The sequence below is a fragment of the Cydia fagiglandana genome, chromosome 5 (genome assembly GCF_963556715.1).
Source record: "Cydia fagiglandana chromosome 5, ilCydFagi1.1, whole genome shotgun sequence".
NCBI lineage: Eukaryota > Metazoa > Arthropoda > Insecta > Lepidoptera > Tortricidae > Cydia > Cydia fagiglandana.
This window is the reverse complement of record NC_085936.1, coordinates 9,417,867-9,439,567: the sequence shown is the minus strand read 5'-3', so window position 1 is coordinate 9,439,567 and position 21,701 is coordinate 9,417,867. Positions and strand designations below refer to the sequence as shown.

The 21,701-nt window shown below is 41.9% G+C and overlaps 2 protein-coding genes and 1 non-coding gene across 5 annotated transcripts; 1 reads left to right on the top strand and 2 right to left on the bottom strand.

Moving 5' to 3' along the window:
- The first annotated feature begins 1,015 nt into the window (after positions 1-1,015).
- Positions 1,016-12,487, top strand: LOC134664428 (abl interactor 2). 3 transcript variants are annotated; one of them, XM_063521073.1, is made up of 9 exons: positions 1,016-1,162; positions 1,256-1,695; positions 3,183-3,353; positions 5,767-5,891; positions 7,697-7,772; positions 7,927-7,994; positions 8,552-8,665; positions 10,982-11,060; positions 11,278-12,487. In XM_063521073.1, the coding sequence occupies exons 2-9, from the start codon at positions 1,263-1,265 to the stop codon at positions 11,439-11,441; spliced, it is 1,230 nt and encodes a 409-aa protein (XP_063377143.1). In that variant the 5' UTR covers positions 1,016-1,162; positions 1,256-1,262; the 3' UTR covers positions 11,442-12,487. The 3 variants fall into 3 exon arrangements, with proteins under 3 accessions (XP_063377143.1, XP_063377142.1, XP_063377141.1); XM_063521072.1 differs by having other exon boundaries at positions 10,964-11,060; XM_063521071.1 differs by having other exon boundaries at positions 10,958-11,060.
- On the bottom strand, positions 3,932-4,004 carry Trnaa-agc (transfer RNA alanine (anticodon AGC)). The gene has a single exon. It is a non-coding gene; the product is annotated as a tRNA-Ala (tRNA).
- A 942-nt stretch (positions 12,488-13,429) lies between the features above and the next one.
- On the bottom strand, positions 13,430-18,562 carry LOC134664727 (uncharacterized). The gene is made up of 3 exons (XM_063521474.1): positions 18,488-18,562; positions 17,641-17,824; positions 13,430-16,932 (listed from the first exon to the last, which is right to left on the bottom strand). Exons 1-3 carry the CDS (start codon positions 18,560-18,562, stop codon positions 13,430-13,432), a joined length of 3,762 nt encoding a protein of 1,253 aa, XP_063377544.1.
- Between the last annotated feature and the right edge of the window lie 3,139 nt (positions 18,563-21,701).

Sequence of the window (21,701 nt, the reverse complement as noted above, 5' to 3'; positions counted from 1 at the left end):
GTGGCACGACACTGTGAAGTCTCCCTGTATTGGAGATATTGTTATTGTCAAAGAAGATGATATGCCTCCAGCCAAATGGCTATTGGGTAAAATTAAGGACCTACATCCGGGGGCGGACAATTTAGTCCGAGTTGTTAGCCTTCAGTGTAAGGGTGATAATATCATTAAAAGACCTTTATCCAAATTAATTTTATTGCCAAGTAAAATGACATAGACCGCAATGGGTTCATGGTGGGCGGTTAACTTTGCAATATCATAAGGAGGATTTATTGTTATCGCAATAAGCTGATTGAATTGTTTTTCCTCTAGGTTAGGTACTTGATTTGTATTTCATGACCAGTATTGATCAGTTACAAAGTTATGTTGTTATTTTGCATGAAATGTATATTACGTTGAATATTTCATTCGATTAGGGTTTGTGACAAGAGTTAATTGCTATTTATGTTAATGTTTTTTTTTTTGACTGTAAGTCAAGGCTATTTAAGTATAAAATAAGTATTTTGGTGGGCGGTATGTTTAGCCTCTTTGAAGGTACTTGTCAAATGTACTCTCTTTGGTTTACTTGATGATATATAAACACGTCAGTCAATAAAAGTCATGTTCTAATAAATAATGTTTTCTTTACAAATTAATATAGTTATTCGCAAAATAGAGTAAACATATTATAAGAAGATAATGAATTTCAGTAGTATACTGCGTCAAGCAGATCTTGTCAGCGTCAAGCAGAGTTTTTATTTATTGATATAATTTCTACCACAATGGTATCTTTTTAACATTGGCAACATGTGCGAGTGAGACACAGGGCTCGGGTTTTCTATCTCATGTGGACCGTTTTCTCTAGTCTGGTACGAACAACTTTCTGTCTCGGTGATAAGGTTCAAATTAGTGTGGCAAAAAAAGTGACAAATCGCTCCAGTTTAAACAATATAACTTCATGGGTGCGGTGCGATAGTGTGTTATGGCCTTTATATCTAGCCTATGGTATTAAAAAAAAGCACAAAGTACTCTACTTCACTTGTCAAGCAAGTGGAGTTGGAGTAGGTGAATAATATTAGAAATAATAACAAATTTGATATTCTGAACGTGTACAACAAATGAGAAGATCCTAATTACCACCCAGCAACCAACCATATCTATTTTTAGTTCACAAATACCATAAGCGGTAAGTCTGATAACAAACTTAGCCAACGCCTAATCAGGGAAGTAGGTTGTCAATGTTGTCATCGCATTTTATTAACAAATCGTTCATTTCCAGCAGCACGATGGCTGAGTTAGCGGCTTTGCTGCAAACGGAGATCCCTGAGGGACGCAACCACTTGACGGACAGCCACACTAACTTGGAGCGTGTGGCGGAGTACTGTGAAGCAAACTATTTTCAATCCGAGAATAAGCGGCTTGCTTTGGAAAGCACCAAAAACTACACAACACAGTCCCTGGCTAGTGTAGCTTACCAGATAAACACGTTAGCTTACAATTTCCTGCAGTTATTAGAGTTGCAAACCATGCAACTGGCAGAAATGGAAGGACAGATGAATCATATTGCCCAAACAGTGGCTATTCATAAAGAGAAGGTGGCCAGGAGGGAGATTGGAGTGTTGACTGCTAATAAAGTCACTAACAGACAGTATAAGATCATTGCCCCGGCTAATCCAGAGAAACCTATTAAGTATGTGAGGAAGAGCATTGATTACACAGGTTAGTTATTAGCTTGTACATCTCATCTCATGGGAGTCATTATTCAGGCTCTCTCTTCCTTGTCATAACCTCAAGGTTGAGGGACGTGACGATGCTGGACACACTTCACCAGTGATCTGAAGCTGCTCTGTCTTGTGCTGTCCCGTAGCCAAGGTCACTTAAGTTTTAAATGCTGACAGCCACTACCTTTTCATTTAAGTCAAAGTGAACGACACCATAACTCAGTGAATTTGATGGCTTTGTGCATTGATAAGAAAATTGAGTTGGTCTAGCTGAAATATCTATGCATATTGAGTGCTAGTATTGAGGTGCTTATCCTAATTTTTATACTGGCAATCAATACAATACAGTAGAAATATTCATTGCACACCACAATAAAAAAAATACAAAAGAAAACAGAAATGCAACAGGCCGTCTTATTGCTAAAAAGCAATATCTTCCAGATAACCTTTAAATCATCATGTACTTACATAGTTTACGCAAGATTCAAAATAAATTATACTTATTTTATGACTAACTAAAGCCTATTGTTTTATTAGGTAGACTAAAATGACATTTCATACTCTGAAATGACATTTTATGTTAATACTAGGTAGGGTACATCGCCAATTACTAGCCACCCCCCAATTACTGGCCACCTATACTAAAATGAATTCTGTGTATAGGTGAATAGAACTCATTTTTGTAAGTGGCGGCCAGTTATTGAACGAGTGGGTTGTGGATAAATTTCAGTTACTGGCCATTTTCCTTATACTGAAAATGAGTTTTATTTATCTGTAAATAGAATTCATTTTTGGAATAGGTGGCCAGTAATTGAAAATTGGCTAATAATTGGATTTTCGTACCTTATATACTAAAATGAACTTTGTTCACCTATAAATAGAAATCAAATTAAGTGGCCAGTAATTGGGGGGTGGCTAGTAATTGGCGATGTACCCTAATGTCATTTTAGTCTAAGGAATAAAAAAATAGGCTTTAACTACCATTTGTGGTTATAGAAATACTATCTGTTTGCCTGACCTTATTAGTTATGTGGTAAACCACTACCTCACTCAAGCAATTACTATCACATTACTTTGATTCAATTATAAATCTTAGTGACCCTGCTTACAAAGCTGGAGGTTGCGGGTTTGAATCCTGGCATTTATTTCTGGGTTTATATTAAATATGGTGTTAGCATTATAATACAAAATAAAAGCATAATATAAGACAATTATATCATATAACTTTGAGTCATATTAAAAATTAACAACCTACATTTCATTGTAATAGTTAACCTACATAGTAACATATGAAACTTTAGGCCTATTTTTAGTCATTATCGTAAGATTTAAAAAAAAATGGAGACTAACCAAATTTCTCTTTATGCATCCAGTTCCAATCTGGTGAAAGGCTTTCCTAGTACAATTTGAATTAAGCATGCAGTGGACAAGCAGTTTATTAATAGCGTGTGAATTTGCTTCCTGATTTGTATTTTTTTTTACCAGCTCTGGATGACATTGGACACGGCGCTCGCTGGAACAGTGCGGGCACGCCGCGGGCGCGCCGCTCGGCCGCACCGGTCCAGCCGCTGCCCGCGCCCACCACCAAGCCCCCGACACCCCCCGCCGCTCGCGCGCAACAGCCCAACACCGGCACACTGGGGCGGGGCACACTCGGTAACATTACATCATACAAAGTATTAAACCCAATTTCGGTCTAATGGTCCGGTCACGGCGCTCGATGAATCTGCGCGGGCACGCTACACGCACGCTGCTGGGCCGCACCGGCATAGCCGCCTGCTCGCGCCCACAACCAAGCCACCACCGCTGCCCGCTGCTCGAGCGCAGCAGCCCAACACTGGTACACTGGGATGGGGTATAATTCATCAACTCCTGTTAACTTATTCAAGGGTAATATTCCGGCATAACAAGTCTTATTCCAGGGTATAAATTATCTGTACCAAATTTCAAGTCAGTCGGTTTAGCCATTTTGGCGTGATTGAGCAAACAACATCCAAACATACTAAATCTCCCATTAGTCTGTTAGACAGTTGGATGCCCATAGCCCTGCTGCCAAAATCAGTATTTTTATTTTTAAACATTATTCATGTAACAACCGGCCTTGGAGGAAATCACATAGCTGACTACAAAGATGATAAATACTAAATAGCGCTAACTATCTACAATAATGATACAAATGAGCCTCAAGACCAGTCTAATATTTATAAAAACTAAAAAAAAATACAAAAAGTTATTGGAGGTGCGGGGTATCGATCCCCGTACCTCTCGCATGCTAAGCGAGCGCTCTACCATCTGAGCTACACCCCCGGATGACTAGGTGCGCGAAATTTGTTATCTTCTTGGACAGTGAGTACTACACTTCGTTTACTACTTCTCCCTCGTTTACTTTCGAACTATACTTCGTTTTTTTTAGCATTAGAAATTAGGTAAACAATCTTGATGTCTCTTTTAATTGAAAAACACATTTTAAAAATATATTACGGCAAATATGTAACAATTATGAATCTAATACGATCATTTATATTCTTCTGCTTTCATAAGTAACAGTTATTGATTTTTAAAAAGCGTTTTTCAATTAAAAGACATGCCAAGATCGCTTACCTTCTTTGAAGTTCTTTCTAATGCAAAAAAAACGAATTATATACAATAACGCTAAAAGCGTCAAATCCCATTGGTGTAAAGCCGATGCGTTATTGTTTCTTTTTTCGTTTAAGAAAAAGGGAGAATATTTTTACCACTAAATACAATAATATGATACCTTATTGATAGGTTTTTGCTTCGCACTAGTGACAAGTGTGTTGAAGGTAGGTAAAGAATCTTGAATATAAAATTGTTGATTGTATTGTTATTATTTTTTCTTGTATGTAAATTCAATGTTGACGTGTAAAGTGCCCTTGTGGCCTAATTGCTGAATACGAGAAAAAAGTTGAATTAATCTCCATACAAAGCCGCGTGCCTCATAATAAGACGCCATCTCAATTCATGAGCAGTTATAGTAAACAAAAGTAGCACGCCGCTGTTGTGTGTCCTTTCTAGAGGTGCACCGGATATTCGGTTACTATCCGGTATCCGGCCATTATTATAATATCCGGCCGGATACCGGTTAGTGACCTACTATCCGGCCGGATACCGGATAGTAACATTGCTTGATTTCGAAGTAAACAAAATTGGATTTAAGAAACAGTCACGGTCATAATCGTACTCGTTATTATTTTAATAGTACATTATTGTCGAGGCTCGGAAGTAGCTACTTGCAGGCTGAGGATTCGTTTTAAACGGACGACCTTGGGAGTCCGTTTAATTGAATCCGAAGCCAGCAAGTAGCCTTCCAGCCGAGTCATATATAGTGCTTTTCTCAAAAATGGTGCAAGAAATATAATATCATAGAAATATTTTACAAAAGCAACGTTCGTACATATATATTTTGACAAAAAAAAGCCCTTTCCGCCTTTTTACTTTTTTTAATAAAAAAATAGAAGTGTATTTTTCTGCCAAAAATACGCCAACCTATTTGAGACATCTAAATAGTCGCGGTACTAATCATCTGTTTGGCTGTTTAATGGACCTGTGCCTTCATTTGGTATGGTCATTTCAACGTTTAAAAAGTTTGGAACTCGACAAATAATGGAATTTGTATGCAACATTGCAGTCCCAAAATCGAGACTGCAATGTTTTTAACTTTTTAATTTTTGACTGACCATAAACTACGCGCTTCGCGACCTATTTTTTAGACGGCAAAGTCGACTTTGCCGTCCATTTTTGAGAAAAACAATATAATCATACCACAGACATGCACACGCACTCATTTCGAACCTAGAAATTAGTCCGAGCGAATGTTCACTACGAAACAGGTCAAAATCTGCACAATGCGCACCTGAAAACCGAAATGTAGGTATGGTTCCGCCGGCCGAATATTCGGCGGCCGGATACCGGATATTCGGATTGCCCATCGGCCGAATATCCGGTATCCGGCCAAACTACTATCCGTTGCATCTCTAGTCCTTTCCACGAGTCTCCACGAGACCTTTCCTCTCTTTTTGTCGTTTCAATGATTATATTTTTGTCCCAGGCAAATCGTCGCGCGAGTACCGCACGCCGCCCGCGGTGGCGCCCCCGCAGGTGCCGTCGCACTACGCGCCCAACTACCCGCGCCGCCCGCCCGGGTATTCCACACTGCCGGTCGCTCAACCACAGGTAATCTTGAACCATCCCACTATACAATGAAGTATTTGAACAAATTAAATTATTTTCCAGGAAATATTTTAATTTGTTTTTATCAAGTAGAAACACTACTATATAAATTATAAACTGAAATAAATGTCATATACTAAGAACCAACCACTCGGCCGAGTGGTTCAGGCACCTGCCGCGATAGCAGAGGACGCTGGTTCGATTCCAGCCTGGGGCACTGGAGGCCTTGGTCATTTTTTCTTAGTACATATATGACATTTATTTCAGTTCATCCCACTATACTTCGTTTTTTTAGGGTTCCGTACCCAAAGGGTAAAACGGGACCCTATTACTAAGACTTCGCTGTCCGTCCGTGCGTCCGTCCGTCCGTCCGTCCGTCCGTCCGTCTGTCACCAGGCTGTATCTCACGAACCGTGATAGCTAGACAGTTGAAATTTTCACAGATGATGTATTTCTGTTGCCGCTATAACAACAAATACTAAAAACAGAATAAAATAAAAATTTAAATGGGGCTCCCATACAACAAACGTGATTTTTGACCAAAGTTAAGCAACGTCGGGAGGGGTCAGTACTTGGATGGGTGACCGTTTTTTTTTTGCTCTTTTGTTTTTTTTTTGCATTGTGGTACGGAACCCTTCGTGCGCGAGTCCGACTCGCACTTGCCCGGTTTTTGACCAAAGTTAAGCAACGTCGGGAGTGGTCAGTACTTGGATGGGTGACCGTTTTTTTTTTGCTTTTTTTTGTTTTTTTTTTGCATTATGGTACGGAACCCTTCGTGCGCGAGTCCGACTCGCACTTGCCCGGTTATTTTAGCATTAGAAATAAGGTAAACAATCTTGATGTGTCTTTTTATTGAAAAACACGTTTAAAAATAAGTCACGGCAAATATGTAACATTTATGAATCTAATACGATCATTTATATTCTTCTGCTTTCATAAGTAATAGTTACTGATTTTGACATGTCAAGATCGGTTACCTTCTTGCAAGTTCTTTCTAATGCTAAAAAAAAATGAACTATAACTCGGGGTTAAAGATCAGTATTCCTAGGATAGCGGTGCCATCATATAGCGGCCGTCTCCATACTAAATAATACGGCTAAATATGGATATCGTAGTAATTGTATGGAGACGGCCGCTATATGACGGCACCGCTATCCTAGGAAACCAGAGCGTAAACGGTTAAACCTGCAGTTACCATGGTTACCAGTACCATTTGACACTGGATTAGTCGTTGCTTGCCCCTTTCTCTTGTGTTGTTCAGATTTCGCTTAAAGGGCTGGGCATCTGGATGGATCTGGATCCAATAAAAAACAAGAATTTGACACAATTCTAGGGATTGACAGGGCAAGCGATGCTGGCCCCAACCATTATACTCTGTATCTTTAGGTATTGAAATAAAAGTAAACAAAATCTACCCTCAAATGGCTCCGTAAGCTAGTTGAGGGTAGATGAAAACATTACATGATCAAATAATGTAGGTTAAAGTCAGATCAATCAGTGGCACATCCAGGCGGTTGTAATTGGTTGGTTAATGTTATAACTGCCCGAAAATGTACAAATTGTTTATTTGCTTTTATTTAAATACCTAAAGATACAGAGTATAGTGACTCGGCTAATAGATTTACCCCCTTATTCATAAACGTTTACTAAAGTTGACAAGCCGATAATAATCGTTTGTCCCTTTCCATCATACCGATACGTCGGAAATTTATCAAATCAAATCAAATCAAATATCATTTATTATCAGGCAACTAAGGCCCATAGATACAAATAATAAATAAGGGGGTAATTATATTGTATGTTTACAGGTTGGCATGGTTCACCCGAACCAGCATCAGTCGCCCTCGAACTATTCTCAGCAGGACATGCATTCCAGTATGCCACGTAAGTACCTAATACTATGAAACAAGAGTGTTTATACAATTTATAAATAGTATTAATATCAAAACTACATAAATAATCGATGAATAAATTGTTACTGAGATGAGTAGCACCACAAAATGTTGTTTTCGTTATTTTACGTGAATTGTGTTTACAGCACCGCCGTCTCCACTGATCGGGTCAGACGGAGAACACAGCCAGCATTCCATGAGTCTTCCTGGACAGGTAAGAAAGCTAGAACTGGGACAACCTATTTTGAAACTCTGATTAAAATTTCAACGTTCCGAGGATCGCATTTTCTCCGTGGTCTCCGACAAAAGTCGGAGGTAATTTTTACCCCAAGGCAAAGACATCTTGGTTGTACTGCGCAAAGCATAAAAGTCTTGTGAATTTGGCGACAAACTTGTTGGTTTTTTTTTTACAATTAACATTAGAAAATTGGTTAACAGATTTACTATCTTTATGGTACAATATTTATATTATGTAGATTATTAATTTGGCTACTACACAATATAAATCTGTTTGACAGAGATTTGACGTCTTATCAGCCGGCCTAGCCAAGGTGTCAGTCGCTATCGCTTCAACAACGAAACGCTTTTGTGTCTCTCTATCACTCTTTCATATGTGACAGTTGCGTTTCGATCGCTACGGAGCGTAAGCGATTGGCATGTTGGCTACGCGGCCTGTACAGTATGTGTACTTTAACCATACGTTTCTTAGGCTTTCTTGCGACTTGAATGTCCAATGTGGTACCGGCCGTAATGTGTAACGTTTTATAATAGCGCGGGTCGGGGTCGCTGGGCACTCGCGGCGGCTCGGTGTCGCCGCCGCTGCCGCCGCCGCCGCTCGACGACGAGCTCGCGCACGACGCCTTCGGCCGCCAGCACCACCTTAACGTGCGTACACACATAGGCTGGAGGCCTACCACGAACCACGTTCGACGTGTTGCCTCTTTGTCGCACTTATAAATTCGCACATAAGTGTGACAGGAAGGCAACACATCGAACGTGGTTCGCGGTAGGCCCTCTGGTTTTAGTGTCACGCGGACCGTCCGTGCGGATCGCTCCGCGCCGCCAAATTGTATGAGAAAGCTGTCCGCGCGGACCCGTCAGCTTTACTCTATAACGCTACCTGAACTTAATACATATTGGTCCGGTGCGGAGCAATCCGCACGGACGGTCCGCGTGACACTAAAACCAGCCAAAAAACTTTTTTTTACAATATTTTTTACCCAGATATTAAAATAAAATAAAGTTCGATTATGATATGAAACAGGCAGGTTGTCAATCTGTCTGTTCTCTTTCATATCAATATACATATGTGTATTCCCTGGCCTTAATCATTTATGTAACTGACAATTAGTTAGTAAATAATTGCTAGTTCGATATTTATTTACATATTCATACACTTAACACAACACGGTTTTTTAAAATGTTTTTTTTTCTTTAATATTTTTTGTGTGTTGTGCACTTTTACCCAGCCTGGCGTGTCACCAAAATTGGTTTTCAGCATTAACTTTATTCTTGCATGGCATAAATGCACAAAAATACACATACCTACACACGTTTGGCAAGTGATTTTTCACTATACGCGGCTATTAAACTTTAATAAACCAAACCATATCATATTTGAATGTCTAAACACTTACCTCCTTATTCATAAACGTTTGCTAAAGTTGACAAGCCGATAATAATCGTTGGTCCCTTTCCGACGTATTGGTATGATGGAAAGGGACAAACGATTATTATCGGCTTGCTAACTTTAGTAAACGTTTATGAATAAGGGGGTTAACATATTGCTTGTTTTAAGAGACCTGCGACACGAGTGCACTAGCGCCTACACCAGTAATATACTAATGTAAGTAACACCGTTTTTCACTAGTCTACCTGTATGTACAGTCTGGCAAAAAACCGGGCAAGTGCGAGTCGGACTCGCGCACGAAGGGTTCCGTACCATAAAGCAAAAAAAAAACAACCAAAAAACGGTCACCCATCCAAGAACTGACCTCTCCCGACGTTGCTTAACTTTGGTCAAAAATCACGTTTGTTGTATGAGAGCCCCATTTAAATCTTTATTTTATTCTGTTTTTAGTATTTGTTGTTATAGCGGCAACAGAAATACATCATCTGTGAAAATTTCAACTCTCTAGCTATCACGGTTCGTGAGATACAGCCTGGTGACAGACGGACGGACGGACAGCGAAGTCTTAGTAATAGGGTCCCGTTTTACCCTTTGGGTACGGAACCCTAAAAAGAGTAGAAATTAAAAAGTGGCAACCCTGTAGTGTCGTCCCGTTTTTCTTATATAAATTGGTTTGAAAGGGACGACATTATAGTGTTGCCACTTTTTAATTTCTACTCTTTTTTTGCCAGACTGTAGAAATCTTATAATTAATAATTATAGGCTAGGCGTTCATATTCTTATTTGAGAGTATTTGTCAAGGCTAGGCGTTTTACACAGAACAAGCTTCTTGCGAGGAAATTGCTCAGTGAAAAAGTCCAAAACCAGCTAAAGTTGAGCTTCGCTTGAAGCCAACGCCCCCGCGGCTGCGCTTTGCACGGCATGGTCGTTAGGTCGAATTTAAACTTAACCTGAATTGACGATACACGACCGTTCCGTCGTGAACGCTATTCGCACTGATAGTGCTTGAGAAAGGAGACCTTGGCTCTCCGAAACATGTCGCGCGAGTGACTTAAAACAGTGAGTCTAGATAGATATCTGTGGACTGTTGACGAACGAGTAGAGTTTCATATATGTATGTACATTGTCACAGAATAAATAATAGTACTAGGTACAGAAGACTCAGTCTATAACAAAATGCGTCTGTCACGATCAACACAGATATGGCCGCTAGGTGGCGACAGCGCCACGCGCGGCTTATGGCAAGCCCCAAAATTGGGGTCGAACGGATGTACTTTTAGCTACCTGTAGCAAAGCGAAATCGTGGAGTGAGCCACGCCGGACATTGTAAAATCAAGGTCAAAAATATCTATACATTACCTTGAGTGTCCTTGAGACTAGGCAATAATGTCGTGTACACAGTATTTGGCACTCTCCATGTCGATATTTCAGACATAGACTGGACCTTAGCCGATACAAATAAAAATATTTTGTTATATCCTTGACGGCTATGCCGCTGCAATAAGAACAGCATTTAAACTAAGTATTGGTTTTTTTTTTTTTTTCAGAATAAGCTTGGTCCACATTCACAGTACACGAATGCCGTGCCCGCTATCGTGCCGGACGAGGAAGACTTGCCGGGGTGGGTGCCCAAGAACTACATCGAAAAAGGTAAGATTAGAGTTAGATTAGTTCGAGGCCCCGGGTGTCGTAAATCCTGAGCTATTTAACATAAATTACAATTACTCTTTTTAAATATATTTTACAATTTTGATTGATTTTTGGGGTGACACCCACAATTTCCGCACCGGGTGCCACCCATGCTAGCTACGCCACTGGGTGTAACTAGTGGAAAATTTACCGTTAACAATTTGTTTGTATATTCCAGTGGTGGCGATCTACGACTACTACGCGGACAAGGAGGATGAGCTCTCCTTCCAAGAGAGCGCCGTCATCTACGTGCTGAAGAAGAACGACGACGGCTGGTGGGAGGGCGTCATGGACGGCGTCACCGGCCTCTTCCCCGGCAACTACGTCGAGCCCTGCGTCTAACTAGTTTATTTTACTGTCTAGCTCTGGCATATAGTTGCAGCCTGCTCTTGCAGCGTTAGTCTAAGTTTTCCGTCTTATGACCGCGACTGTGTAGTGACTACATTAAGCACGATGCCTGGTGGAGCGGGACTGTTTCCTGGCAACTACGTCGAGCTCTGCGTCTAACAAGGTTATATTACTGTCTAGCTCTGGCATATAGTTGCAGCCTGCTCTTGCAGTGTTAGTCTAAGTTTTCCGTCTTATGACCGCGATTGTGTAATGACTACATTAAGCACGATGCCTGGTGGGAGCGGGACTGTTTCCTGGCAACTACGTCGAGCCCTGCGTCTAACTAGTTTATATTACTGTCTAGCTCTGGCATATAGTTGCAGCCTGCTCTTGCAGCGTTCGTTTAAGAAGTTTTCCTTCTTATGACCGCGGCTGTGTAGTGACTACAATCATTAAGCACGATGCCTGGTGGAGCGGGACTGTTTCCTGGGAACTACGTCCTCTGCGTCTAATAAGTCTAAGCCATCCCTTTAATAGTTTTTTGTACTGTCTAGCTCTGGCCGGTAGCTGCCTCCTGCTCGTGTAGGGAAGCAGGCCCGTAATAATCGGTTGCTCATCCCCGATCTTCATCAATCTTATTGTGACGGGATAAGGTCCATTGTTGGGAAGCTGTATAAGTGGCTTCAGTTCATTACTAAACTAAACGCAATGTAAATCCGCCGCAATACTCTTTGAGCAAAAATTGTCCTCCTTCCTTCGCCAATCATAATTAAGTTTTATGTATGCGTAGATAACTCTTGTATTATTTGGTATTGATAATTTATAACTTTAACTTACCTTTTAAATACGCTATGGTTTATAAAGGGGATTTCTAGTACGATAAATGAAGTTACACAATGAATTGCTACCTATCCTCCCTCCCATTAGTAGCAAGAAAACCGGAGTTAGTGGTATTGCTACTGCCATTCTCAATTAACTCAATAATTTTGTACAAAAATTAAGTTGACAATACCTGCCCTTTTGTCATCGACTTATCGATAATAGCTATGTTTAAATGGGTTATTCCCACTAGTTACCACCAAGTTGTTACCAGTGGTAACTACTGGGAATTTTTTTCCCACCTTTTACTACTGGTAACTACTGGGAATAAAAATTCCCAGTAGTTACCACCAACTCGGTTTAGTGGTAACTACTGGGAATAAAAATTCCCAGTAGTTACCACCAAAATTTTGTTAGAGTTAAATACTAATAAAAACACTATAAATAGTGTAGTATAAATATATAGAGTAATTTAATAAATAATTATAAGTCGATTAGTGTTTTAGTAAACTCCCTTTGTTCACTGGCGAAAGAGTGGACTGTAAATAATGGGACGATAGGGGAATACTTTAGGGCCGGTTGAGCAAGAAAGTTGTTGTATGCCAAATTAACTTATGAAATTAAATTTAAGTGCGAAATAGTGTGAGACGAAGTTACCTTTGCAATCCGGTGGTTGTGGGTTGAACCGTTGGTCTCTGTTGTGGACTGCTGGTGGTGGTCCGGGCTGCCCTTGTCGCAAGCTAGAGGTAAGCTCAGAACCGTTACCTTCAGTCGGCCAACTTAGACCTAGGTTTTTCCACTGCACAGATGGGCACGGCGTCCTTCGGCTACACAGCACTGATTTTAGATAGTCTAGAGATTGGCAGTAGTGCTTTTAACAAAATTGCGAGAATATTAACGAGAATAGCGAGAGGCGGTGTGCACTGGTAGTAGTTCTATGACATACTGGCTCTGACAGCTCATGACAGAGCAAGATTTAAATTCGAACCGTGACTTTGGTGTTGCCACAGTATTTACAAAAAAATATTCCTAAAAATACAAAGCCAAAGCTGAACATTCCGCCCACCAAAATGCATTGTATTTTGACTAAGCGAAAAGGAAACAATAAAGTAAGGTAAGTGCGATAATATTAAGTCTAAAACGAAAAAAATGGACAACACAAAGGTAGCGCTCTAAAGCGACTATGCAGGCAGTGGGCACAGTTTGACCACAGGCCGTTTGTACAACCCTATGGCCGTGCGCACAGTGACCACACGACAGATCCCGTCGGATCCGGGGTGTGTGTCGATGATGCGACCCAGGGGCCACTTCATTGGGCTCGTCTGCTCATTCACAACGAGCACTAGTGCACCAATTTGGACGTTGGGTTGCCTATCGTGCCACTTCATCCGCTGGTGGAGGGTATGCATATACTCCTTGGACCATTTGTTCCAGAAGTCCTGGTGCATCTTCTGAAGCAGCTTCCAGCGTTGGAGAGGGCTAACCCGAACGTCTGATAGGTCTTCCTCGGGCACGACAGATAAGGGCTCCGTTGTGAGAAAATGGCCCGGAGTAAGGGCCGATAAGTCGTTAGGATCGGTACTGAGAGGAGTAAGGGGTCTCGAATTAAGAAGAGCCTCGACCTGGGTCAAGATGGTTAGAAACTCTTCGTACGTCAACCTCTGACTACCGATGACTCGAGCCAAATGTGTTTTAACAGCCTTGATACCGGCCTCAGCGAGACCCGAGAAGTGAGGGCTGCCTGGCGGATTGAACTCGAATTTAATCTCGCTATGCGTCGCAGCATCTCCTACAATACGTTGCAGAATATTGCTCGCGCCGACAAAATTCTTCCCCTGGTCGGATACCAACCGGTTACACCGACCACGACGCGCGACGAAGCGGCGAAGCGCGGCAAGAAACGCGTCTGAGGACAGCTCAGTGACGAGCTCCGTGTGTACAGCCTTTGTCGAGGTGCACACGAAAACGCAAATGTAACCCTTGTAGGTCTTGTTACCTCGCCCGCGACCCAGAGCTATGTCAAAAGGTCCCCCGAAATCGACAGCAGCACTCAGGAAAGCTTTGAGCTGGGCTACCCGATAAGACGGCAAGTCGCCCATGAACGGCGCAGGAGCACCGAGTGGTCGAACACGGAAGCATTTCATGCATTTTGACGTGACAGCGTGGATAGCTCGCTTTGGGGACAGTATCCAGAAATGCTGCGCCAGCAAATTATGAAGCGTCTGGACGCCTGGGTGCATGAAACGCTTATGGTACTCGTCGATCAAGAGGGAGGTAAGACGATCGTCGCGAGGTAGCAACAGGGGATGTTTAACATCGAATTCGAGAGAAGCTCGCGACAGGCGTCCGCCCACCCTCAAGAGACCCGCGTCATCGAGGAATGGAGACAATTTCTTAAATGCTTTCGGGAGAAAGTTCGAAAGATTGTTTTTCACTTTCTCGATCTCCGAAGCAAAGTGGTGTTGTTGAACAGAACGCACGAGGAACATAAGCGCCTGTTTAATCTCCAGGGGTGTTAGAGGACCGTCCAACAAGTTGTTGGGCGTCTTCCGATTTCTTACGTTGTGCACGAAACGAAGACAATAGGCGAGGACACGTTGGAGTGTCCTCAGTGCCGAGAACTTATTCGTTAGGTTGTCTGTCCACGTCTCCTGCACAGAGACAGTAAGGACAGTCTTGCGCTCTTCGTGTAGGACATCCACGTCGACTGATAACGTTGACTTAGGCCAGTCAGACTTGTCCAGCACGAGCCAAGATGGACCCTTCCACCAGTTACTATGGTGGACCAGGTCGTCCGGCAAGAGGCCCCGCGACCCACAGTCGGCAGGGTTGTCGCCAGTCCTCACGTGTCGCCAGCAATCAGGAGCAATAATCTCCTGGATGTGGCTCACGCGGTTAGCCACGAAAGTTTTCCACTTGGAAGGGCAAGACTTTATCCAAGTCAACGCAACGCTAGAGTCAGACCACGCGTACACCTTGTCGATTTTGTGGAGAGGCTCCAGAGCCGTTGCGACCGACTCCACTAGGTCTGCAAGTAGTACCGCGGCCAGCAACTCGAGACGTGGTATAGACAATTTACGCAGGGGTGCCACTCTCGATTTACCACAGACCAACTGGACGTACTGCGTTCCGTCCTCGCCTGACGTTCGAACGTAGACCACCGCGCAAAACCCTCGCTCTGAGGCGTCGCAGAACCCGTGAACTTCGAGCGAGACGAAATCGTTGACCATACGACGCGGGACAGACACGGACCTCAACGAAGGCAGCTGCGCTTTGAACTCTCGCCATTCGGATACAAGGTTCTCTGGCGCGTCGTCATCCCACGAGACACCTGAGACCCACAGCAACTGCATGAGATATTTCGCTAAGAACGTCACAGGTGAGAGAAGGCCTAGAGGGTCAAAGATCCGAGCAATCTCCGAGAGGATGGTACGTTTAGTGCACCGACGATCTTCGACAGCCACTCGAAAGGTGAAGTCGTCTGCCTGAGGTAACCACGAGAGGCCAAGAATTTTTAGTGAGATGTCCCCAATGGAGTTGAACTCCCGAAAGTCTTCAGAATACAAGTCTGAGGAGGGGACACCGTCGAAGAACTCCTGGTGGTTCGACGTCCATTTCCGCAAATGGAAACCGCCAGAAGCTAATATCGTCGACAACTCCGAACGAAGCTTCCGTGCTTCTTCGATAGAATGAGCTCCAGACACCACGTCGTCGACATAGATGTCGCGGTCTAGAACTGCCGAACCGGAAGGGTATTCTTCTCCCGATTGCCTTGCCAACTGAGCAATAGTTCGGAGAGCTTGGTAAGGAGCGGACGAAACGCCGTAAGTAACGGTCAGCAGCCGATAGTCCCGGACAGGCTCATTGACAGACGGACGCCATAGGATACGCTGATATTCAGCATCTTCCGGGGACACTAAAATTTGTCTATACATTTGCTTGACGTCGGCCGTGAAAACAACATTATGCCACCGAAAACGAAGGAGCAAGTGGAAAATGTTATTTTGCAGCTTCTGCCCTGGCAGTAGCGCATCATTTAGCGAGATGCCTCGGCTGTCCTTGGCACTGGCGTCAAAGACGACCCGGAGAGGAGTACTGGTTGACGAGGGCCTCAATACTCCATGGTGGGGGATGTAGAAGAACTTCCCCTCATCCACCCTTGGAGGGTCACACTCCTCAAGGTGGCGACAGCTTTCGTAATCCTTCATAAAGGCTACATAGCTTTTGTAGAAGTCGGAGTTACTGAGTAACTTTCGCTCCAGCGACGAAAATCTCCTAAGAGCAATGGCTCGAGAGCCCGAGAAGGTGGGTTTATTGGAAGTGTCAGCGAAAGGTAGAGGAACGACAAATCTACCTTCCTCTGTGCGACGAAAGTTAGCGAGAAAATATTCCTCGCACAGCTGATCCTCCTTCGACAAAATGACGGTGTTCGGAGAGCGGACATCTTCCAACTCCCAGAACCTCTTAATAGAGTCGTCAATTGATAACCTGCCCACGACCAGTTGACAACTGTTACCACGGAACCGAGAACGACAGATGTCCGTTGCACAGTCGCCTGCGTCACCCATCAAAATCCACCCGAAGATGGTGTTGAGGGCAGTCGCCTGGCCAGGGGCCCCATGGGTTAAACCAGGGCGCAACGAAGAAGCGAGAATGTTGACGTTCAGGAGCAAGTCAACAGGTCCTGGAATATGCCAATGAGGGTCAGCTAACTCTAAGCCCCTGATATGTCGCCATGATGAGACATCAACATGATCCGTTGGCATTTCCGGACAAATTTTTGGTAACAAATAAGCCTCTACTGTAATAGCAGTATCAGACTTCCCGAGCCTGGACGAGACAGTACATGACAATGTGCCACCGGGCCTAGAAACCACATCACCAATGCCAGTCACGGCATGCTTCCCATATTCTGCCCGGAGACCAAGCTTCTTTGCACAATCCTCGCTTATAAAGTTGCAAGCACTGGCACAGTCAAGCAAAGCCCTTACCGCTACCAAGTCGCCTTGGGCATTCTTCACCAAAACCTTGGCAGTTGCAAACAAAGAAGAGGCCGCCACATTACTTGCCACCATTGCCAGCGGATTCGATGTGTCAGACGGATGCTTCGAGCTATTTACATCCACAGCCGGGGAGGCAGGCACATTTGCATTATTAAAATGTAACAGCGTATGGTGGGAGAAACGACACTGCTCACACCGCTGTTTTGACTTGCAGGACTTGACAGAATGAGACCCCGACAGACATAGAATACATAACTTATTTTCTTTCACACATTTGAACCGATCAGCGGGGTCATATTTTAAAAAAGTTGGACAAGATACAAGACTATGAGCCAGCTTACAGACTACACACGTTGGAGCAGTGACCACCAAGGCCATTTTTGGCTTACTAGAAGGCTTACTACTGCTAGGCTGAGGGGTACTAGCAACGAAGCCCGTTGACCCTGCAGCATCTAGTGCTCGGTATCTTTTCTCAACAAAATTCTGCAATTTACTAAACTCCGGGATATCATCGGAGTTGTGTTCTAGCTCAAACTGCTCCTTCGTGCTCCTATCCAGCTTCGACCACAGTAACTGAATAAGTAAAAAGTTTTTATCCGGCAAGCTGAAACCTTTCAATATTGACAAGTTTTCAGTAAAGACCCTATGAACCCGCTGTAGGTCACTAGGCCGAGACACTTTTACAGGTTCACACTGAGTAAGCTTATCATAATAAGTTGTAGCAATTAATTTAATTTTATTATATTGCTTGTACAGCGCCTCATATGCTACCTTATAATTGTCATCGGTGACAGGATAATTTTTTATAAGGTCATATGCTTCATTTTGCACGCTCGACAGTAAATAGTGTAATTTTTCAACAGGGGCAATATCTGTTCGCTTATGTACTAAAGAATTGAACAACTGTATGAATGTTACCCAGTTTTCAATTTTCCCATCGAAAGCTTTAATTTGTAACTTCGGCAACTTCGGCAAGACCGGCTGCGGCGTCCCCGATACCCCGGAAGCCCCAGCAAAGGCCTGCTTCCTATTCTGCAAACGCGATCTCACTGCCCTAACCTTCGAGTCGAACATCGCGGTATGGGAACAAATTTCGCGGTGCTCGCTTCGCGGAGCAGCATTTAAAAGTTTTATTTGAGCTTCATGAAAGGTTTTCGCAATTGCACACAATTCACTCTCGTCACACAAAGCTAATTCAGCATCCGACAACATTTGCAAATACTCTATTCTCATTACCTGATAATCACGAGCAATCATCACCGTGTCTACGCCAGCATCATCTTTCTCGCCAGACTTATCACTGCCTCCCATATTAATAAACACAAAACTACACAAAATTGCAGTAAATACACAAAAAAATGTTCAAAACAAACTGCAATTCACCTTCCACAACTTCAATGACAGACAGCTGACAGTTGACACTTGACAATTATGAAAAATGTTGCCAGCGCAATTAAATAAGTGACCGAATGATTTTATTAAAGCACCACTACACGACCACCAACTTTCTTGCTTACCCTCGACTTTTTTTATAAGTCTACCCTAAATTTAGAATTAAGCAGATGATATGACGAAACGAATTTGAATAAGCAACAGACAACGACAAACGAAAAACCAAAGGTCACTTTTCAAATTATCCGGTTCGAAGAACCAAAATGTTCACTGGCGAAAGAGTGGACTGTAAATAATGGGACGATAGGGGAATACTTTAGGGCCGGTTGAGCAAGAAAGTTGTTGTATGCCAAATTAACTTATGAAATTAAATTTAAGTGCGAAATAGTGTGAGACGAAGTTACCTTTGCAATCCGGTGGTTGTGGGTTGAACCGTTGGTCTCTGTTGTGGACTGCTGGTGGTGGTCCGGGCTGCCCTTGTCGCAAGCTAGAGGTAAGCTCAGAACCGTTACCTTCAGTCGGCCAACTTAGACCTAGGTTTTTCCACTGCACAGATGGGCACGGCGTCCTTCGGCTACACAGCACTGATTTTAGATAGTCTAGAGATTGGCAGTAGTGCTTTTAACAAAATTGCGAGAATATTAACGAGAATAGCGAGAGGCGGTGTGCACTGGTAGTAGTTCTATGACATACTGGCTCTGACAGCTCATGACAGAGCAAGATTTAAATTCGAACCGTGACTTTGGTGTTGCCACAGTATTTACAAAAAAATATTCCTAAAAATACAAAGCCAAAGCTGAACACCCTTAAAAGTGACCAAAAATATTGAAACAGTTTAACCGGTACTTGTACAAAAACTATGATATATGTACTAAAAGATAATTTTAATAATCCATTTAGATGATTTTTCAAGTGATTTTATTAGGTAATTCAAAATAACTCTATTTATACTATTCATACCTACTGTTTTTATTAGTATTTAACACTAACAAAGTTTTGGTGGTAACTACTGGGAATAAAAATTCCCAGTAGTTACCACTAACCCGAGTTGGTGGTAACTACTGGGAATTTTTATTCCCAGTAGTTACCAGTGGTAAAAGGTGGGAAAAAAATTCCCAGTAGTTACCACTGGTATAAACTTGGTTGTAACTAGTGGGAATAACCCGTTTAAATTATTTTATTTAGTTAATGAGCAAATATTTAGTATTTTTTACTTCTATTTACAGATGTTTATTTGGTAATAATTAGAATAAATTACCTAATTTATCTAGACTGTAACCGTATAAATGCCGTATTATTTACGAAATTGGCTATTATTCACTGAAACACTGGAATTAATTATAAGTCGTCGTATACTATACCTACAAATACATGCATTTAGAGTATTAAGACCTTTATTGGCATTTAGATTAGATAGCTAGTTTTGTTATTAAGAATGTTTAAGTATATTATTATTTAGGTTTAAGTAGAGTTCCATTATTAGCCAGCCCTATTTCAGTTTAATTAATTTAGCGAAGTAGAATTAGGCTTATAGACCTTGCAAGAAATGACATACGATTGTACAGATGTAGTGCAATTGTTTTCCATCGTTTTGTCTCGGAAACGTTCGTATTTGTCATGCTACATCAGTCAACCTCAGTACTTTGTTTCGAGATTGAAAGAAAACTGAAATAGCACGACAGGTTCGTACGCTTCCCTCAAAATACGATGGAAAATATAGTCCGTTTTTTTAGCATTAGAAAGAACTTCGCAGAAGTAAGCTTGTGGTTCCAAATCCGGCACTTTTAGCGATAATAATTTGAACTAAATTATATGTATTGACCATGCTACATTAGATAAATCAATAATTATTAACAAATAAAGAGCCTGCTAAAATCTGCACGCTTGCTTCTGTGGAATTCTTTCTAATGCTAAAAAAACGAATTATAATTATGCACCACATCTGTAGGTAATTCCTGGCTAATTGTAAGTAGGGCCACGAATTAAATCGATGTAATGCCAGAATGCCACTAACCATATCGCATGCGATTATCGGTCACGTTTGTAGAGGCCATTATAGTGTAGTAACCAAAGGCTTGTGGGAGTGTAGATATGTCTTTTTCACTTTTACAGTGCGAGTTATAGTATTTTAATTTATATTTATGAGATACTACACTTTTATGTACCTCGACCTTTCGACATTGGTAATCAATTCAAGTGCGGTGCAACAGACCAGCCATGAATTTTACTTTTTAAATTGTATTCCGAATTTGGTTATAATGTGAATTTAGCGAGCTCCTTTATTATATTTATAACTTGACTTTTAAATAAAAAATATTATTATTACGTTGTCTTTTATTCATCATCGTTCTTAGGCTAAAGTTTTTATAATATGAAATAAAAGTAAAATATATAAAAAAAATACATAAGGTTTACTCGGGTAATTCCGAATGTCGAAAACTGTCGGATAATTCCGAAGAGACTTTTATTATGATGGAATTAAGGGTGATTTTCATCTGAATTTCGGAATTATCCGACATTCGGTATTACCCGAATACACCTTATAAACATTATAAAAATTACGTTGTCCTATTATTATAAAGATCAGGATCTCTAGAAGAGGGTCGTATGCATAATTGTTAGACCGCAGTTTGACCTCTGATCCTTGTAGTAGGGCTCCTAGGCTACAAGAAACTGATGTTGCCGGGCTGAAAAGTGGTGCCGTTCCCCCACCACCCCCTTGAAAATTTCTATATAAAATCGGACTGCTCCTATAGTTCATGCACTAGGGCTCCTATAGTTCAAGGGGCCTATATGACACTAAGGCTATCAGTTAAACGGTAGGTCTTATAGTTCGTTTTTTTAGCATTAGAAAGAACTTGAAAGAAGGTAAGCGATCTTGACATGTCTTTTAATTGAAAAACGCTATTTAATAATCTAAAACTATTACTTATGAAAGCAGAAGAATATAAATGATCGTATTAGATTCATAATTGTTACATATTTGCCGTAACTTATTATTAAAATGTGTTTTTCAATTAAAAGACACATCAAGATTTCTAATGCTAAAAAAAACGAA

Coding starts and splice junctions, on each gene's coding strand:
- LOC134664428 (XM_063521071.1), top strand. CDS start 1,263: ATGGCTGAGTTAGCGGCTTTGCTGCAAACGGAGATCCCTGAGGGACGC. Junction 5,892..7,696: donor TGCCGGTCGCTCAACCACAG/GTAATCTTGAAC, acceptor GTATGTTTACAG/GTTGGCATGGTTCACCCGAA. Junction 8,666..10,957: donor GCCGCCAGCACCACCTTAAC/GTGCGTACACAC, acceptor TTTTTTTTTCAG/AATAAGCTTGGTCCACATTC.
- LOC134664727 (XM_063521474.1), bottom strand. CDS start 18,562: ATGGGAGGCAGTGATAAGTCTGGCGAGAAAGATGATGCTGGCGTAGAC. Junction 17,825..18,487: donor TGATTGCTCGTGATTATCAG/GTAATGAGAATA, acceptor TTACTTATTCAG/TTACTGTGGTCGAAGCTGGA. Junction 16,933..17,640: donor TAGCAGTAGTAAGCCTTCTA/GTAAGCCAAAAA, acceptor GGCATATTCCAG/GACCTGTTGACTTGCTCCTG.